Genomic DNA, 21,244 nt, shown 5'->3' with positions numbered 1-21,244 from the left:
ATGGGGGGGGGGGGTGGGGAGCAAGGCAAAAAGAAACAGGAAATGTGTTTTAACCAAAAGGATGTAAGACCAAAAGAGGGGGTGCGGAATAGCAGACAAGGGTAGGAAAAGAGAAGGTAAGCAAGTAAAACAATTTGATGAGACTATCAATGAGAGGTCTAGGATCAAGTCAATTTGTCAGTGATATCCTTCTAGAGAATCAGCAGCATTAATTGCAATAATTAATATGTTGAACTTTTTTTCTCAGTGAAGTCATGTTCTCATCTTTATTTTCAGGGCTTTCTTGAGGCTTCAGTAAAACTGTGCCTCCTGACAGCTGTTATGTCTTATTTGAACTAAAAGGGAGAAGTGTTGCAGAACTGCTGAGTAAAAGTAGAAAAATCATCGGATGGTGCCAAATATGTACACTCTTACAATTAATAGAAATATTCACATTACTATTCCAGTGGTTGAGATTGACATTATAGTCAGTATAAATGAATGCTTAGAGCAGAAGAATAGTGTTATTTTTACATCATTATTTTCTTGTCTTTAGCCTCATTTTAGAGCACAAGAGTCATACTGATTGAGAGGACTTTGCCGTTAGCTATCTTCTGAGTAAAGGTCATAGAATATCGTCAAAAGATACTTAATACAACAATGTGCAATTTGTGTATTCTAAAGAGATTTGGAGAGAAACAGACTTTCTTAGGGCTCAATCTTAGAAAGTTTTTGAGTATGATGAAGTTAACAGAAAAAATGGAAGCCTGTTACATTGACTGAGTCATTAAATTGCAATAGGTAAAAACACTGATATCAATCATCATCCTTTTTTATATGTATTTTTTTTCCCAAAGGCAGAAGGTCTGTGCCAAAAAGACATGATGGGAGTGCACTATCTTGCCTTTTTACAAATATTTAACAAGTCAAATTGTCTGAGAAGCCAAATTAAACATTACCTAACTGTAGAGTGGTTTCAAGTTGGTCACAGATGTCCTAGAAGAGAACATCCTGAGATGCTTCATGGCCGTAAAGCAACTGTGTTGCACTTGATACTAAAGCGACAGCTGGAAGCAGTTCAAACTGGAGGTTTGTGAAATGCAGCTGTGCAGAATTTCCAGAATATTATCACAGGAGAGGATATTGGAATGAAGGGTAACCCTCCAAAGATCTCAAGGGCCAATACATTTAACTAGCCAGAAGTAAATCAAAAAAGAGGAACTGTAAAAGGCAAATAAATGATACTCCTGCTCACTCATTAGTTCTGTATGTCAAATTACTTGCACTCATCAGCTTGTGGTTTCTTATTTTTATAAACACGTGAGACACCTGTTTCTGCACTTTGCTTGTCACCTTAAAACAAGAACGCCGATTCCCAAACTACAACTTCACTTTATGTGGCGTCAAAAACCAAGAAAAAGCAAAACCAGAAGCAAGAGAAAGTGGAACTCACAGTCTGAAAATGCTGAATCTTGATTGCTTTTGCTCTTAGGATTATTTGTACAATTAGAATAAAAACTATGTGTAAAAAAGGAATTTATTTTTCAGCAGTGATTGATCTATTCTTGTCTATTTGTGCTTCCATAGAGAAGAAAAACATTTGCATTTAAGAATGAAGGCTTATCACTGGTGTTATTTCACTTGAAAAGTTAATATAATTTTTGAAATGTTACCCATTAACTAGGGTTAATATAATCAGTTACTCTTTGGTCTTCTGGGTTTTTTACAAATTCTATTTTTCTAGGTGGTGTTAATGAGTAATTTATTTAGTCTGTGATAGAATCTTTGTGTCAGTGGAGTGATGACAGTTTACTCCAGGAAAGATATGCCTCATAATGGGTATCTGATGTAAGAATTCTGCATTTTTCAGTGCAACTAGTGCTTTTGGTTCTATGAAATGCATTATATGCAACAGAGAACTAAGAAAATATCTTTGTAATGAATGATTCCATGTTGATTATAATTAGAGAGGGGCCAATGCTGTAGCAGATTACTAGTGAACATTCACAGACATTGGTTAGCATTTTCAGGAACGGAGAAAGTGGAAATTCTAATGAATTCTTACATCTGTATGTAGTTATGTGGAAACCTGAATCCAAAGAGCTGTACAAAGTGATCTTAAATAATAGTGACCAAAGGTTAGAAGTAAACTAAGCCAGTTTTTAAACTGAAGCGTGATAATGATTTAATTGCTGTCAAAGTTACAAGGAGTCTGGAACAAGCATTATGTTACTTGTTCAGTCTAAGTATCAGCCACACTTTGAATGATTAAAAGAATATGATTCACAATTATAGGGAAAATTAAAGGGAAATTTTATTTTGGTGAACCAATTATTTGATCTGAGATAGAGACTGAGATCTGAGATAGAATGGTTTCTGTAAGGGAATTAAGAATAATTACAGGTTTTTATAATGGTACTGTAGTGCTGGGAATTTTCTGGATCTTCCCCAAGGGTATGTTTACTTGTTTTTGGTGTACTAACTTAAGGACACATATGCCCACAAAATGCCCTCTGTCTTCATACCTGTCATGCCTTCAGCGTATTCCAGACAGAGCTAAGTTGAAGAAATTTTCAGTAGCAGAACTGAGAACTCAGTGATAGTTACTGTATTTCTAAGAGTTACAGAATATAATATGAAAATATTGTGCAAAAAGAGAATTAAGGTGGATCTGTATTAATAGAAGACAGAGGAAAAGCAAAACAAAGACTAAAGTTAGAAGTTTGCATAAATGAGAAGCACTCATCATGCTAGATGTTATCAGATGTTTCATCTCTTAAATGTGCATAAAGTATGAATGAAAATGAAAAAAGCCCAGAAGAAAATTCTACTTTTGAAAATATGCAAAAGTAAAAAGAAAATATAGTTATATAATGCAGATTGAACTTCTTCCAGTCTCTTGCTAGGAAAGACATGCATTGACAGATTTTTTTTTTTTTTACCTGTCCCTGTAAAACCACAACACACAGTTGGAAGCACAACATAGATCACAGAATTAGGGGAGAGAGAAACTGAAGAGGCAGCTGACTTAAGCTGTTACTAGTACTGCTATGTTACTTCATGCTCAGCTGAGTTGCTAAGACAACCAATCTTTCACAGGTTGAATGCGGAGTGTTTCCAAGAACTGAGTTAATTGGTGAAATATCTTAAAGCTAACTAACTCCCCTGCAAAGAAATGGGCTCTTCCATTTTCCTCACATGATTATCTAGGCACTTTCACTTTTCCATATATAGGAGCAGCTCAGGGACTGACAGATCAGGCTGGGTAGGGATACAGACTTCAGGCACATACATACTCCTTGTGTGCGTACACAGATGCAAGCACGCGCTGATTTCACACAGTGACATTCAAGTTAGAGTAAGAGGCACTAAGTGAAGACAGCAATAATCCTGCTGATAAAGAACCTTCTTCTTAAAGAGAAGGCACTGAAGGTACAACTCTTCAACCACTATTTATAATAATTCATCAGGAAAAGTATCACAATCATGAATGGACCAGTGGATGGTTTATGTGATTACACACTGGATGATGAAGGGGCATTCATGTTCACATCAGAATCGGTGGGAGAAGGACATCCAGGTAAGAAACCAGCTCCAGCAAATGCATAAAATAAGTATTTTCATTTAAATTGTTTTAAAAGCCTGAAGAAGAATTAATATGCTATTAGTGTTATTGTATAAGTTATTTGTAACAGGGTGCTATTTTACTTTGTTTCTGTTGGACCTTCTCCATATAAATTATAGAACCGCTGTAACTAGGGTGCTGCCACCAGGAGTTTAAATGCTTTTGCAGGGTGTGTATTAAACGGAGGAGGGCAGTGGGGTTTATGCTGTTTGCTCCTTTTCAGCTGTATATCTTTCAGTATTGCCTCGGGGATGCTACTGTGTTTCTGATAGACTCAAGTTTCACATATGGATAAAAATTAATAGCTTGCTTCTCGAGTTCTCCATCTTTATGGGTGCTGTAAAACTGTCCTGCATATCTACTATGCTCTAAAAGTGTCACCCAAACCAGGAATATCTATCAACCGGCTATTTTAAAGCTTTAAAAATCAGCGGCCCTAGCAGCTGTACATGGCAAAGTTGGTTTCCCCCCGCCCCATTCCATAATCTGATGCAATATATGGAATTGCTTGAGGAAATAGTGGAGAGTTACTTGCTAAACTTCTTGTGTGGTCAGTAAAGCTTAGTTCAATTTTATTGTTAACAAACGTTCATCAGCCATAAACATGGACCTTATGTCAATAGCAAATATTTCCCCAGATGAGGACAATAGACTGTTTGATGTCCTGAAAATTATGTGTATTTCAGGAGCTGATTTGGTGTCCTGTACCTTTTGCCATGAAAAGGCTTTTCCAGGTCTGTACTCACATTTTGTGAGTAAATAATAAATGTGTGGAATGACGTAGCAGAAAATAAAAATGTCAGCAGTTAGAATTTTATGTTTATGATTCTGATAGTCTTCTACAATATTAATTTATTACTGAAGATCAAATCCTTGGCTGATGCAATTATTTACCTCTCTCAATATCAAGGTAGTTACATCAGGTTAAGCCAGTTGGGGTTATTTCTAGTGTAACACAATCAGAAAATGACAACCACATTTGGTCCTTGGGACATAGGTCCCATCTCAAGTTTATGTATATAATTACATCCAGCAGCTGTAGTGCAATGTAGTTTCACAGGAAACATAATATTATATGATATGTCAATTTTAAATTGATGATGGTATTTCCAAAGATGACAGGTCACAATTTATGTTTCTGTAATAATTCTTTTTAATGCCCCTGGGACTTCCTTTACAAATTCTCTTTTGTGTCTTGTCTCCTGTTTTAGAATTGTGCCTATTTTTACCAGTTTTCATTCACAATTCCCTCTTTATTGCCAAAACTCTTTTGGCCCAGAGTAGGCCTTCTTTAAGCTCCGCGAGTGTTCTTTTCCTGCTACACTAAAATAGAGCATACCTTTAAGAAACAGTGTTACCACTTGTTAGATTTGTGTACACTCTCTCATCTGGCAGAGGGTGTCAGATCTCTGGGTACTGTGAGATGCAAAGTGACAAGCCCAGAGGCTTATTGTAGAGGGAGTGGAAAACTGATGCTTAGACAATTTCAAGGCTGTGATGCTTACAGGTCTTCATTTAGGGTACTGAAACCCCAAATACCTATGACAAGGGAAAGATACAAATTTTCCTAGATCAGCAGAGGACAGGCTGACAGTAAGTAATTCTGAGTTGGCCTGCAAATTCTTATTCCTGAACTCAGCCCAGCAGTACCTCTTAACTGACACAGCAATACCTCTAGTTCCTGAGCAAACTGATCACTCATGTTCTGACCAATCCCCCTTTCCCTTGTCTCTGGTTTTACACCATAGGTGTAGATGTGCCATTAGGTTTTTATCACCTAGGAAAATCTTTGCTATTACATAAAATGGGGCCCAGTGTGTGAGGCTGTACATAGGCTTCTGACATTATCAGTAGGACTAGAATTTTATTGTGATTTTCAAGTTCCTGTTTGATATCAAATGGATAATTTGCGTGTTCTTGACTGTTTCTCTTCTGTACATGATAGTGTAATTTTGCTAGAGGGCATTATGTAAAGTAAAGATCCTGAACCAGATCTTTGTCTGGAGGAAATTTGAGTTGTTCTGATTATATTAGTTGAGGACTGAATGCTTTAATGGAGACCTCCTTCTAAATAAAGCAGGAGACATTACATGGTTATTTATTTGGGTATATGGAGAACTGTCTTATACCTGTGCCATGCCTAAGAGTTGTGTGTCACTAAGAATCCCAGGTTCCATACAAGCAAGTAATTACTGGAAATAACTAACACATAGATATTGCCTATGCTCCCCCCAAAATTTATAGAAGACTCTGTTTATCCTACTGTCCCAGTCCACGTTGTTCAAAACCACTTGGTTATAGAATCTGGGACTTCCTTCCACATCTTTAATCTTGGCATTTAGTAAGGTAAGATCCAAACCCTCTGAATACTTACATGTGACTTCTTTGTTTCAATATAATAAAGATATATAAATAGCATGGGGAAGGGAGATACTTTTAAAAAATATCTGCTTTTCTCATTATTCCATTTTGCTGTTTCCAGTAGCATCTTGTCTGTGCTGTACAATGGGTTCACTGTGCCTTCAAAGGCATGGTGTGTCTCTCTGACCCATAATGTCTTATAGGTGACAAACCACTTAATTCCTTGACCTGTCTGGTGTGACTTCAGGTGGAATTGCCTGCAAAGAGAATGTCATTCAGTTTTCTAGTAAATACCAAGGAATCTCTTTAAAAAGGCAAGAGAAAACATCTGCCAAAAAGCACCTTCAGATCTTCACCCATATTAAAAACTTACGTTTATCTTCTGAATAATCACAGGGGAAAAAAATCACAAAAGAAACAAAAATCCCACAGAAAATGAAGAACCTACCAGCAACTTGATGCTTGTGTGTCTTATATCTAATGTTCTATATACTTAACTTCTAACATTGTCCGTGTTTAGCAATATATATAATACTTCACTAAATTGTGTATTGACCAAAAAGAACAGATGTCCAAGGTATTTAATCAGTACAGTGGCAATATTGAAGTACCACTGCAGTTATCAATTAGCACTCCTCAAGAGTTTTTTCCAGGAAAGCTGTAATATGCCACAATTCAATTATTTGAATTTGTTCTAGTGAAACTTTTTTTGGTGGAAAGCTTACTTTTTGGTGAAGTGCTCACCCTAAGTACCTGTGCTTCTTGACTATCTTTTTACCAGAAAACTGAGAATTGCTCAGTTTATTGTATTTGGAGTATATAATTTAACGTTTATTTTGAAATTATTTTTCCTCTTGAAACGTGCAATGTATATCGTATTTACTATACCGTTAGAGCCAGAAGTGTGGTTGTACCCGGTTGAGGTGGTGCTTCAAAGGGCAGAGCTTTACTGAGCTAAATTTTCAGTGGTTGCTGAAGTTCGTAGGTTCGTGTGTGTGTGTGTGTGGTGAATCCATGCAACTGAGTTCTGAGTTCCCTAGAACTCGCAGATGTCACACAGATGTGTTAGGCTCTTGCATAGTCAAGATTCATGTAACAAATTTATTTCCCACTATCGGGAAAACTTTGAATCTCCCAATTAATTGAACTCACTTTGTTGCTGAATGTTTACTTCATATTTTGACAACTGGGCATCTGAATGAGTCCCCTAGACTCATTCATTCCTTAGTTAGCAAGAGCTGTTTCACAGCTCTGCCATAAATCTGTCTATGGGATGATTTGATTTCATGAAAAGAATTCATGGTGCTCTAATACTTTCCTACTTAGTCAAGACACCTTTTTCATTTCAGTATTTATTGTATTTGATAGCAATTCACTACATAAAGGTAAGCATAAATTGAGTTCTTACCTATTACATCATCAGAGGTGGTCCCTTATGCATTCCCTGTTTCCAAAAAAGAAGGAACAAAACAAACAAAAAAAAAGTAGTAAATAATGGACAAATGTATCCTGGCATATTTAGCAGCTAATAAGAGAGGTGCAATGGCTGTGATGAGAAATTTTAAATAACAGCGCAGAGAATGCACAAAGCCTGCTAAGCATCGCTAAAAATAGACTGCCCAGTTTTATTTTACACCAAAGACCTTTACTAATAGACACGCCTTTAGTTTTATGCATTAATCAGTCAATCATCCAGCAGATTTCTCTTTCCAGTCTTGACAAATGTGTATATATATGTGTTTGGATCTAGCTGTGCTAGAACTGCTGGTTGTTGCACCAACAATCAGATATGACATGAATTGTGAAGCTGAATTGTCTCAGACTATAGCCTGTGCTATCAGCATTACTTATTTAATTGATTAAATTGTCACATAGATTTTAAAAACCAGAAGGAACTTCTGACACATAATCTGGCCTGAATTTCTTATACAGGTAATATTTTATGCAAGAATTCTTCAAACATGCTAGTAAATGATGGTTGAATTTCACTCATGCTTTTAAAAAAGTAGCCAATTTTCATCTAGAGATTCAAAGGAGCAAGGAATCTTATGTATCTCTAGATGAATGGGTTCAATGGCACTCATCCTTTTAAGATTTTCCTTTCTGAATCTTAATCTGTCTTTAACTTTCAGCTTTAGTTACATTATTCTCCATATGACAAAACCTTTTTTTTCAGTTTTGTTAGGTTCTTAGGGGCTGTGATCCTAATGCCCATGAGTATTTTTTTATTGGTAGGTTGCCTTTCCTTCAGCCTTTCAAAACTAGGTTGAGTTTGATAGATTTCATCCTGTAAGACAGACTTTTCTGATTTGGGGGCATTCATCTCATTTTCTACTAAACCTTCCCGCAGCATCTTAATGTGATCTTGGGAATACTACACTCAAGATACAGTATTTTTGTGGAGACTTACTAATGCTATTGTATGGAGATAATTTAATTTCTATGGATGACTGTTCATCCTCCTCCTCTGTAAATGTGGACTATGCTTTTTGTTCAGGTGTACATTCCTTGCAAGGCTGAAAGTTCTAATGCAGCCTACATTTGCTAATTGTCTTGTATTCTTGCTTTTTGTGTTGAAGTGGTTAATATGAGAGATAAGAGCACTAGGATCACATTAGTTCTTTAGTCTTTGATTTGTCCCTCTTAGCTGAATGCACACTCATGAAATGAATGAGAATTTATTTTAACTTGAGGTTAAACATATTAAAAGTCAGTAATACCATAATCTTACAAAACATTGCTTTCGAACATACTGTTTTGTAAATAGCAAGGCAGGAGATTATTTTGCCATGTCACGGCAACATCTAAATGTAATATACAATACTAAGCTTTTAAAAACAAAAATAAAATGAAAATATATGAGAAAAATACTATTTTCAATGGAGGGCATTGTTATGGGTGCTGCCCTTTTGTGCAGCTAATGTAAATTAGCTGCATTATTTAATTAAGATTCAATATTTATTAAAAAAGTTAGAAAAGAAAGAGAAGAGAAAATATTATTATGATAAACCTGAAATGAAGCCTTTGTATTTGGGATGTAACTGAAGATATAATCAAGATTTGCCTCTGGCAAATTCCAGTTCATAAACCCTTCTTGTGTGTGTTAATCACTCCCCTGCCGTAGGGTGGTTTGTGGCAGTTACTGGGAGAAGGTATTTCAGACTGCTAGTTTGCTAAGGCAAAATTGAAATGCTCACTTGACTCTGAGCTGTTCATTATCTGTATTAATCTAAACACTTTCTTTGGCTTTATGAGCAATGTTGGTCATCTACATTCTAACTTTTTTTTTGAGGAGATGAAAGCTAATGGTGGAATACCTTCTTGTTAGAATCCTACTGGTGTGGAGCACATGCTGTATTGCTGTGTGGTGTTAGAGAAAGAGAAGGCTGGGGGAAAAGCCTCTTAGCCTCTCAGGTAAGTCTATGCATAACATACTGGTTGAAGTGCGGAAACCTACAGGAAAAGCTATAGTCAGTATTAGTAAGTAAATTCCCCATTGTATCTACTGACTTTGCTTGCAGGATATTTCATACATCTTTCTATTTAGCTGGCTTAAATACTCCAGTAATATGCGATGATGATAAGCAATGAAAGAATTCCTTGCTTGAAACACCTAACAATTCGATGTGATGCAGGCTGTATTTTGTATTGAGTGCTATGGTTTTGAATCACAACTTTGATGTCTTGCAGATAAAATCTGTGATCAAATCAGCGATGCTGTACTAGACGCCCATCTCAAACAGGACCCAAATGCCAAGGTTGCTTGTGGTAAGTTGTTTGCTGTTTTGCTTTAAGTCTTCACCCGGTCACTGTTCTTTAATTATGATGTTTGCAAAGAGCTTGATGCTATCATTTGCTCACTCCTTTTACTCTCAAATAATTGCATAAGAATAATAGTCTTCAAGAGGAGGAGACATGAGAAGAAACAGTTAATGTTTTTAAAAAGACGGAAGCCTAAGTAGTTTGTAGATGGTTGGGATAGTTAATTTTGTGCGTGGACTGAATTTCCTAGGAGAACAGATCTGACTTCATTACAGTGGAGTTTTGAAAGAGTATTTGAATGTTTTGTTGTGAAGTTAATTTGCTACATTTAATAAAGTACTATTTTATCAGCCCAAGTCCTCATGACTGCTTGCTTTCAGAATGTTTTCAGAAAGAGTTGTATCATCATCTCTCAGATCATCAGCAGAATTAATGTATTATGTAACTAAACACCATACTCAGATTCTTCCTCCTGGGACTGGAGGCAAATTTTTGAAGTAGCTGATCACTGATGAGTTTTATTTAGCCTCAGAGTGTATCTTACAGTGATAAAGTGGATTTAGAAATCACAGATTAATGCTATATTTCCCTAAAATCTGTGCATATCACTGAATCACGCTCAGTGTTTTGACTTTTCCATTTGTAAATTAATCTTGTCCTTGCTTTTAAAAACGTGGTGGATATGAAAATTAATTGCTGTATAAGGAATTAATACTGCTAAAAGTATGTGTAGAAAGGACTTACACCCAGTAGAGCTCTCAAAATCACCATAGTTGAAAACATATTTTTTTGTCTTACTGGGATGGTTTATTCTGCTGCTGTAATCCTGTTTTCCTCTCTCTTTACAGAGACAGTGTGCAAGACAGGAATGGTGTTGCTCTGTGGGGAAATCACATCTCGTGCTATTGTGGATTATCAACGAGTTGTCCGAGATGCAATTAGGCATATTGGCTATGATGATTCTGCTAAAGGTTGGTGGAATGGCTCATTAAATCCCTGAGAGCAAACAATAGGCTACTGCAAAACAGGTCTGTCACCACTTTCATATATGGACTTTTGCAAGCCTGATAAAAAGTGAACATACTTTGTGAAGGCTCCCTTACATGGTGCTACGTGATATGCTTTCTGGCTTTATCCCAGTAAGTAGAACATCATATACTAGTTAAAACTGAAAAGTAAGAGGCAGAATCTACTTTGAACTGTGGCATTAGGTCAGAATAGTTAACTGTGACATGAACCACAGAATCTACCACTCCTCCAAACCTGCAAGAACTTGAATTCTGATTATTCATTTGGTAAGCTGATTGATTCATCTTGGTGTGAAAGAGAGGGAAGAAGAAACCTAGTACATTTTGTTGTACCATTACATATTTGTACAGTGGTAGCATCTGGAATTCCCAGGTGTAAAGCAGATTCTCACTGTAAGATGGTCTGTAAGTTCTGAGCAACTTCCCTTACACTGAGGAGTTTGCAGTCCAAACCCAGTTTGTGTAATGTACAAATAATAATAATTTATTTAAAAGGAAAAAATGCCTTATATTCCACAGACATTTCATATTCTGATTTGTCACATATCTATGCATTACAAATATGCCAAGTACACTGTTTCAGTGAAGTGTTTCCTTTTAAGAGCTTTTACTTTGAAAAATTCTTTCCTGCAGTCCTTTAATTGCTATTGAATTTATAGGGAGATTGTGGTGGCAAAATATTCTAGCAGCACATTTTAGGTTACCTTCACCATCACATAAGTACTGTGCCTTCAGAAAATGCTGGCAGATCTACTAGGTAATAAATCTCCTTTTTATCCCAACTGCCAAAGATGATAAAGGGAGATGAAAAGACCCAGTAAAACACATTTTCTATGCAGAAGTAAAACAAAAAGCTAACGTAAACAATTGCACACAGCAAAATAATTTTCTTCTCTCCAATAGCCTGCTTAAAAGGTGAAGAGTGGATTCTTCAAGTGGATCATATGCATATATATATATATATATATGTTATATTGGCTGAACATGAGTTTGGTCAGCAGCTACAGCTCTAGGAAAGGTTGGATATGGAGAGAAGCAATTTACTATTAATATACCTAGGATCAGGCGGAAAATTTTGCCATAATCTTCTGTAAGTCTTTCAATTTATTTTTAAAACCTTCCTCTTGGTCTTTGAAAGTAAATTCCCACTCCCAGATATGCTCTGAGACTTGAATCTGTTTTTTATTCTGTGTCTCTCATGCAAAATCCCATGAGATCTAGGTATAGACACTGCTTTACATGTATTACAAATAATGTATCAGAGAGCAGAGCCTTCAGTTCCTGAAACATTGGCTCCTAGGAATTTATGTAGAGATTTTTAGTACTATTTATTTGGGCAAGGCTCATTATTTTTTTTTTTGGTAGTTTTCTTTAGTTAACAATTCACACAGGGTATCAGTGAAAGAGCAAACAGGCAGTCATGGCAGCCCTATATACCCCGCCCCTTCCCAAAAAAGGTTTCAAGTGTTGTATCGTGAAAACAAAAACAACAAAACAAAACCAACTAAAAATAGCAGCTAGGATTTAAATATTAATGTAATATCCTTCAGAATGAAAATTTTGTCATATAGTTCCATGGTTTTTTTCCTTAATTATGACAGACAATTCATTTCTCAAAATAGGCTTTGACTACAAAACCTGTAATGTGTTAGTGGCACTGGAACAGCAGTCACCAGATATTGCCCAAGGTGTTCACCTACACAGGAATGAAGAGGATGTTGGTGCTGGAGATCAGGTAGACATGCCCCCACATCTGAAACATCAAAGCTATTTCAATGGAAAATGTTTACCCCATCATATTTATCTAAGTCAAAACCCATGTGAAGGTTTCCAGAATGAAAACCATATTTTAATTAGCATAGTTGGAATTTCTTTGAGGGCAGTATTTTGCCAAATGCTTGTTAAAGCACTCCATGCAGGTCAGGAGAGCTGTGGCAGTTTGTAGTAGCTGAGGACATGTCCTTTTGAACATAGCAAAGGTTTTTTGCCCATGTATTTCATATTTCTGTGGAGTAGCTTAAGATTCATTCAACAATTCATCTTACAGTCAGACTTGTGTAAGATGGAATACACAAAGGACCTCTTCACTTTCACAGAGCTTCTGAGATTTTACAAAGCAAAATCAAGTTATTTCAACTATCTTCAGCATTAGTGCAATGAAGGCAAATAAGCCAGAGTACTTTCAGATCTCTTATTTCCCAGGGGCAGCTATTGTAATAGGTGTTCCCTGTAATTAAGACTGTCCAAGCTTCTGTAGATAATTATAGTATGTTCTCAAGAGAAAGATGCTAACATAAAAGCTCTATAATCTGACTGATGCCAGTATGAGTGAGGTCAACATTTACAGTAGCTATCATTAGTAGTAATATCTAGCTTATAACAATGTTGTCAAGAACCATGACTGGAGATAACAGAGTTCAGAAGCCAAGCTAATATTGTTCAAATAAACTCTTAAGAACTAAATTGAAATGCTTTTATGTTGCCAGAGGAACATAATCCTACATAAGATGAAAAGATATCTTACTTTCTTTGGCATCTTGATGGCCTCCCTTCCCAGTGCATCATAAAAGTACCTTTGTATCTTGTTCGGGATTTTTTGGTGTTTGGGGTTTTTTTTATTGTTTCTTTTACATACACTGCATGAAGAGCAAGAAAATGGTGCTAACTGTATTTAACAAATGATAATATGAACATAACTGGAAAGCAGTAGAAGCCGTGACTGGAAGTGTGTGGCATTGGAAATCAGAGGCAGGTGCCTTGAACTGTTGGGTACATCTTATTCCACTGAAATTTCAGATGTGAGTGGCAGTATAAATGTGTCTGCATTTAGACATAAAAGCCTTTCCAGGCTAATGATAGCACATTTCCTATGACACAACAGTCCTGACATTGTGTTGCTCCAACAGTTTTTTTTTTCTCTTGTTTGTTTTTCTGTGAAAGAACCTGATTTTTTTTTTCCACAGAAATGTCTCAAATTTTGCCTGGGTTTCCATCTCAATGTGTAATCCTCCAGCCTTTCAGTGAAAAACTTCTAGGAACACAATTTGTTTCTCATGACAGCATAACATGTTGGAGCCTGATCTGAATTTAGGCTTCTTGCATTGTAATATGAAATAGTAGAAAGTAAACCTGAGGGTACTGTTTACTCTTTGCTGCAGATAAAATCTTGTTGCTTTTGTTTGTGGTGCTTTTAACAATGATTAAAGTATATCTTCTCCTTCTGTAGGGTTTGATGTTTGGTTATGCAACAGATGAGACAGAAGAATGTATGCCTCTAACAATTATTCTTGCTCATAAACTGAATGCCAGGTTAGCAGAGCTGAGGCGTAGTGGAGAACTTCCTTGGCTGAGACCTGACTCTAAGACACAGGTAAATATGGATAGTTCAAATAGTTGGAAACTAATACTTTTTCTTTACATAAATCTTAAATAATCCTAAAGACTGCAATTGATGGTATTCATCATGTGAGAATAACCTGCGAGTAGCAGAAGTATAACCTATAATTAGCAGACAAAGCATTTCCACTGCTTATGATACTGTCTCCTTGACTGAATGAAAATGGTTAACTTACATCAGAGTGCTTCTTAATTACTTACCAATGAAGAAGACGTTTAACCTTTCAGACCAAAGTGTTTGTTAAAAAGGTGACTGGAGATCAAAATAATTTATGCGTACTTAGAGATTTGGGATGACATTTTTGAAGGTGCACTGAGAATGTAAATTTTTGAGGCTTGGGAGTTTCATCGGAAATCTCAACTGAAGAACTTTGGACCATTTCATAGTAAATCAGGCTGTCAGTACTGAGTCTTTTTGTTGTTTTTTCTTGTCAGCACAGCCTACAGAACGTAGGCTTCTTTTCTCGTACTTCAGCAACAACTAGAGCAGTGAACATTATAATGTCATCCTTGATGTTTTGCTCCAGTTTTATTCTTGGATAGCATAGCATGGTGTTTGATGTAGACAAGTAATAAATGTTATAGCAATTTCTTTTCTCTTCCTTCTTTGTGTTCTGTTCAGGTCACTGTTCAGTATATCCAGAAGAATGGAGCAGTGATCCCAGTGCGTGTTCACACCATCGTGATATCTGTGCAGCATGATGAAACCATTTCACTGGAGAATATGCGTAGAACCTTGAGGGATCGTGTGATCCAGGCTGTTGTCCCTCCAAAATATTTGGATGAGAAAACTGTTTATCACCTTCAACCTAGTGGGCGTTTTGTTATTGGAGGGCCTCAGGTATGTGTTGTTATTTTGGTGGCTTTTCAGCTTGCCTTTGTCATTGGATGTGTCTTAAGACAAATGCTCAGCTTTTTTGTGTGTCTTTCTTAGAGTGTAAGAAGCAAGTTGCCTACTTGGAAGTTTCAGCTGCAGTTTTATGTGGGAGAAGCACCTAGAGTTTCATGTGCTATATACCAATGCAACCTTTGAGGACAGGCTTATATTAAACATATGTTATGACTAGGCAGGCAAGTTGAGCTGAATCTTACACTGTGTGTGGAATGTACAGCCCAACTCAGGGTTTCCTCAAACACTCTTGAGTATAGCATGAAGACATGGAATCCTTTCTGCTGGAAAACACACCTGACAGAGAGGTGGTCAAGAGAAGCTTACTTACCTTAGAGTGAACCTGTTTTTCAGATCTGTATATCTCACACTGTTCTTCCTGATACTGATAAGATCTGAAAGTATTCATCTGTTCTGAAAATCAGCCCCTGATATGCTAATCCTGATGAGAAAATACATCTTGCTTTTGACTTATCTATCTAATAGAGGAGCTAGGATTTATAATTTGATCTGGTGCTCACAGAAGTCAGGCAGAACTTCCACCGTCTGTAGGATGAGGACTTTTGAAATTTAGTTTTGAAAACAAATTCACCCTTTCCAATATTTTATCCTTTAGTTCCCCTTAGAACTATCACAGCAAAATGTCAAAGCTCCTTCCTGAAATTGCATTCAGTTTTACAACAAATCCAAGCAGACACTCTTTTCCCCTTGCTGTTCAAATTCATTAATTTACTGGAATTTGCCAGAATTAAGATGCTGTGTCTATTTTACATTATTTCCATGGAACAGGCAGGAAGGTGTTGAGATTAATCATTAAAACAATGAAATGTATTTTTGTGTAGTTGAATAGGTTGTATCATTGTAATTTTGTGTGTCACTGACATCCTAGGCTATGGACAAATAGAGAGCAAACTTGAACTGTAACTTGGAGCAAATGAATCAATGCATCAATCATAGCTACATGCAATAAAATAAGGATACACATATGAAAACTTTCAGGTGTGCACTGAATTGCACTCATTAGAAAATGAAATATCATTATATTTGGTATGCCAACGAGGAATATATTTTCTACTCTTGTGGTAGGACTATATTGCTTGCTTGCACATGCAAACACTGGCACACTGCAGTGTATGTTTGCAGCTTTTTTAACCTGGGGTAAGTTTACTTAGTATGGGTCAATCTGCCTGTGTGGCCGTAACCTTAGAACTGCTGTCATCACTTGTGCAATTTACAATAGCATTGTGGCAGCTAGAAAATAACTAATTCTTTCCTTGTCTTTCATGTCTTGAACTTTCTGATTACTTTTTGGAAGAGTATTATTCGGTTTGTTTTTAACAACACTAGTTATAGAAAGCTGCCTTAATCTCCAGTTCAATTAATCTAAGGAAGATACACGTATTTCACCTTGGACTTTTACCTTCTGTTGTTGAGCACGGTGGAATCTCGACTTCTGGCTGAGACAGAATCATACATTTGCTGTCACCGTTTTCCCAACAGCAACACCTGCTGGTGTGCTGGGGACATTACAGCGCATCGCAAAAGTGACTTCCACACGCTTTTTAAATGCCTGTACGCTCTTTCAGCACCTTTAAAAGGAGGGGTAGGCTTTCCTTCTCCTTTGACCTGTCCATTTCTCTTCCTTTCCCTCACTTCCACAGTCAAATCATGATGGCACACAAAGTGTTCTCACTGCAACAGTCTGTGCCATCAGAAATTAAAAGTTGAGACAAGCAGAAGAACCCAGGATGACAGGATCCTTTAGACAAGCTCAGCTAGCTGCAAGTCAGATTTACATGTTGCTGCTAGCTTAGCAGAATGGAACAAACAGTGCCAAAGGTTTTCCCTTGTGTATGCACGGGCTTTCTAAGAAAAACTTTGGCTCTCCACTTATGTTTGCCATGCAAACATTCCAGCAGCTCGATTTTACTGACATGATATTCTGTAGGCAAAGAATTTCAAACCTGCCTGCAGGTGGAGATTGAATTTTAGTTTTGATTATAGTTCCATTTATGCTGGAAAACATATGAAGAATTTAGTAAATTAGGGAATCAGACAGTTAGTCAGGTGCTGATCAGCTAACCAAGATGAAATGAAATATCAAGTACTTGTGAGGAGCAAGGTGGATCTGCACTTTCTTTTTAATGTTTTTGTATATTCATCTATATAAGTATCTGCTTCTTTCTCAATTACCTATAACTGCCTACTACTCCACACACTACACTATAAATATTTGGGATTTGGAAATATGGGGGGTTTTAGTACGTGTATGTATAAGAGTCTCTGTGATCGTACTGAACTGGTAACGCTGGTTGCCAGCCTCCCATGTAATGATGTATAAGGTAGTCCTGACATATATTTTGATGATGAAGATGAAAAAGACCACTACTATTTAGTATTCACACAGCTTCAGATTTTGACCACATGATGTGGAAGCTTGTTTTTAATCTCTCTCTCTGACTATTTATAGTGTAAAAACTCTCCATTATTCCTATATGGCATGTATTTTGTTAGCAATAATCTGTATTTAGTTTGGATGTGTTAAATAAGTCACTTTTAAACTGAAGTTCCCATATTTTCTGAAGAATTTACTTTCGAAACAGACAGTGCTTGCAGTAGCTAACTGGGTATAAACCCATTTGCTTGATTATCAAACACAATTCATGAATGGCTTGTCTTATGAATCTGTTTTTAAAGAACACTTGACAGCCACTGTTGTGGATTGGTGAAAAAAGTATTCCTTCAGCTATCCCACAGCAATCCATATGTGGTAAACATACTTACATGTTGTTACAGCCTTCTGATGGATGCATAGTCATGTGTGAGACATAATAAAATGTATTGTAAGGTGGATAAATTCTTGTACTGATTCAGGGTGATGCTGGTGTTACTGGTCGGAAGATCATTGTGGATACTTACGGTGGCTGGGGAGCCCATGGAGGTGGTGCTTTTTCTGGCAAAGACTACACCAAAGTAGACCGATCAGCTGCATATGCAGCCCGTTGGGTGGCCAAGTCTCTTGTGAAAGCTGGACTCTGTCGCCGTGTTCTGGTTCAGGTATGGTTTGCTGTAAATGTTGCTTTTCTCAAAAAGATTTTTCCTTTTCAGCTTTACCTTCAATACACATCATATGCAACACTGTAGTAGAAGCAGTCTTGCTAATGGCTTGGGATTGAAAAAAGGAATAGAATAGAATAGAATAGAATAGAATAGAATAGGTTGGAAAAGACCTTTGAGATCATCGTGTCCAACCCATCATCCAACACCATCTAATCAACTAAACCATGGCACCAGGTACCCCATCAATTCTCCTTCTAAAAACCTCCAGTGATGGTGACTCCACCACCTCCCCAGGCAGCCCATTCCAATGGGCAATCACTCTCTCTATCATAGTATAGTATCATAGTATCATTCAGGGTTGGAAGGGACCACAAGGATCACCTAGTTCCAACCCCCCTGCCATGGGCAGGGATACCCCACACTAGATCAGGCTAGCCAGAGCCTCATCCAGCATGCTCTTAAACACCTCCAGGGATGGGGCCTCGACCACCTCCCTGGACAACCCGTTCCAGGGTTTCACCACTCTCATGGTGAAGAACCTCCTCCTCACATCTAGCCTGAATCTCCCCACCTCCAGCTTCATTCCATTCCCCCTAGTCCTATCACTACCTGAGATCCTGAGAAGTCCTTCCCCAGCCTTCCTGTAGGCCCCCTTCAGATACTGGAAGGCCACAATTAGGTCACCTCGGAGCCTTCTCTTCTTCAGACTGAACAGCCCCAACTCCTTCAGTCTGTCCTCATAGGAGAGGTGCTCCAGCCCTCTGATCATCCTTGTGGCCCTTCTCTGGACACGTTCCAGCACCTCCACATCCCTCTTGTAATAGGGAAGAATTTCTTGGTTCAAGACCACTGTAATGTCATTAACAGCCTATCAGTTTGTGTAAGCTGTAACTTTTCTTTTCTTTTTTTTCTTTCCTTTTTTTTGTCTTTATTTTTTTTTTTTTTTTTCCTTTTCTTTCTTTTTTTCTGAACACTTTTTGAGCCCTCAACCTTCTGACACTTGCTGTCATGGAAATGAACATGAGGTGACTGGGTAATGGGGAAGAAAGTTTTCTGGAGACCTCAGCCTTTTCAAAGTTTTCTCCCTTTTATTTATTTTTTCCCCTTCAAATATACAGTATACATTGTGGAACTATGGAAAGTGAAGGAGAGGCCTTAGTTTTTCTAAGATGGTTCATGAATAAATGCTTTATTCTGTTGCATGCTGTTGCCCTCCAAGGTACTGTGTATTTGCTAATGATGGTGTCTTTCTTGACATAGGTTTCTTATGCTATTGGGGTTGCTCATCCGCTGTCCATTTCACTGTTCACTTATGGAACTTCCCAAAAAACAGAGAAAGAGCTGCTGGACATTGTACACAAAAACTTCGATCTTCGGCCTGGAGTCATTGTCAGGTACAGAAAGACACAAAAAGGAAAATATCCTGCTGATCATCTCCTAGAAATGATTTCCTACAAAATTGCTAGATGCTAGAGTGTAAGAGTCAGCCTCTTGAAGTAGCATGGGATTGTTCCATGCAATACAAAAGAGACTTTCTGCCATTCTGTTAGTCTTCACAGTTGATACGTGTTATGGATCTACTTGTGTGCCATGTCTTCTAAGATACAGATGTTTTCAAGTTTCATATGTAGCATATACTTTCAGCATTGGCCCTTGCATAACACCTGAAATTCAAATAGAATAAAATAACTTGCATTTCAAGAATTTTACGTTACTTTGCTGTGACAAAATATATTTTGTTTCTGCAGTAGGAATTGATGGTTATTTCATAGAATCATAGAATAACAGGGTTGGAAGGGACCTCCAGAGATCATCAAGTCCTGTGGCCCTAAAGTACTTCAGATTTAAATTTTGTGGTTAATTTTATGGTTCTCTATTGGCCATGTTCACTGGTATGTTTGCATATTGATACTAGGCTTACTCCCTGAGAAGAGGAGACTCAGGGGTGACCTTATTGCTCTCTACAATTACCTTAAGGGAGGTTGTAGACAGGCAGAGGTTGGTCTCTTCTCCCAGGCAACCAGCACTAGAACAAGAGGACACAGTCTCAGGCTGCACCAGGGGAGGTTTAGGCTGGCTTTTAGGAAGAAGTTCTACACAGAGAGAGTGATTGCCCATTGGAATGGGCTGCCTGGGGAGGTGGTGGAGTCACCGTCATTGGAGGTGTTCAGGAGGAGACTTGATAGGGTGCTTGGTTGCATGGTTTAGTTGATTAGGTGGGTTGGATTAGTTGATAGGTTGGACGTGATGATCTTGAAGGTCTATTCTATTCTATTCTATTCTATTCTATTCTATTCTATTCTATTCTATTCTATTCTACTTGACTAAGGGTGTGAAATGGGTATCACGATCAGGATTTTAATGGTACCTGTCATAAAGTATCTTAATATGAAGAATTTTCTCTTCTTTTTATTATACACACAGGGATTTGGACCTAAAAAAGCCCATTTACCAGAAGACTGCGTGTTATGGTCACTTTGGAAGAAATGAATTCTCTTGGGAGGTGCCTAAAAAGCTTGTATTTTGACACTATCTGTGACCCTTTGAAACAGACCCTTCGAAGTCCACTAATGATGAGGATACTTCCAAAAATCAAATTTGACAGCTTTGTAGTCAACAAAAGGAATTTTAGAGTTTAAATGGAAAGAAAAGGATATTTTCTTGGAAATTGATTTATTTTTTAGCCCTCAGTGTCTTTCACTATCTGATACAAAAGACAGAGTCTGTTTTTTTTTTAATCAACATAAGGCAACAAAATACAGTTTACTTTTTATTGCTGCTCTGTTGGTTCCTTTGATAAAGGCAAAGTATGACCCAGGTACTAATGGTTGAACCTCAAACCTTTCATGGGCAAAGCTGAAGATGACTTTCCCAACTCTGACTAAGGACCAGCAGATCTCTTGCTTTTTAATTAGACAATGGGAAATTATGGGGTCCAATTTCCTTACTGGAGTTAGCATTCTATACAGCTGGGGGTTGCTTTGATGGGGGAAGGCTGAATATCATACTTTATCTTGGCCTCTTTTGTGGAATATTTAAATCACCTTTGCTGCTGTTACTGTTGTGTTTCAGTTACCTGTATTTTTGAAACATATGTGTTCTCCTCTAAAACAACAATCATAGAATAAAAGCTTTTTCCTACAA

At 37.4% G+C, this 21,244-nt stretch overlaps 1 protein-coding gene across 1 annotated transcript; it reads left to right on the top strand.

Annotated features, from left to right (window-relative positions):
- The first annotated feature begins 3,228 nt into the window (after positions 1-3,228).
- MAT1A (methionine adenosyltransferase 1A) lies at positions 3,229-21,244 on the top strand. The gene is made up of 9 exons (XM_068139954.1): positions 3,229-3,559; positions 9,656-9,733; positions 10,576-10,698; positions 12,378-12,490; positions 13,982-14,125; positions 14,774-14,992; positions 17,915-18,097; positions 19,361-19,494; positions 20,525-21,244. The coding sequence occupies exons 1-9, from the start codon at positions 3,466-3,468 to the stop codon at positions 20,625-20,627; spliced, it is 1,191 nt and encodes a 396-aa protein (XP_067996055.1). The 5' UTR covers positions 3,229-3,465; the 3' UTR covers positions 20,628-21,244.

The sequence above is a fragment of the Melanerpes formicivorus genome, unplaced genomic scaffold (assembly GCF_026170545.1).
Source record: "Melanerpes formicivorus ecotype bairdi unplaced genomic scaffold, bMelFor1.0.p_v2 SCAF_6, whole genome shotgun sequence".
Classification (NCBI taxonomy): domain Eukaryota; kingdom Metazoa; phylum Chordata; class Aves; order Piciformes; family Picidae; genus Melanerpes; species Melanerpes formicivorus.
This window is presented reverse-complemented; position numbering and strand designations above follow the sequence as displayed.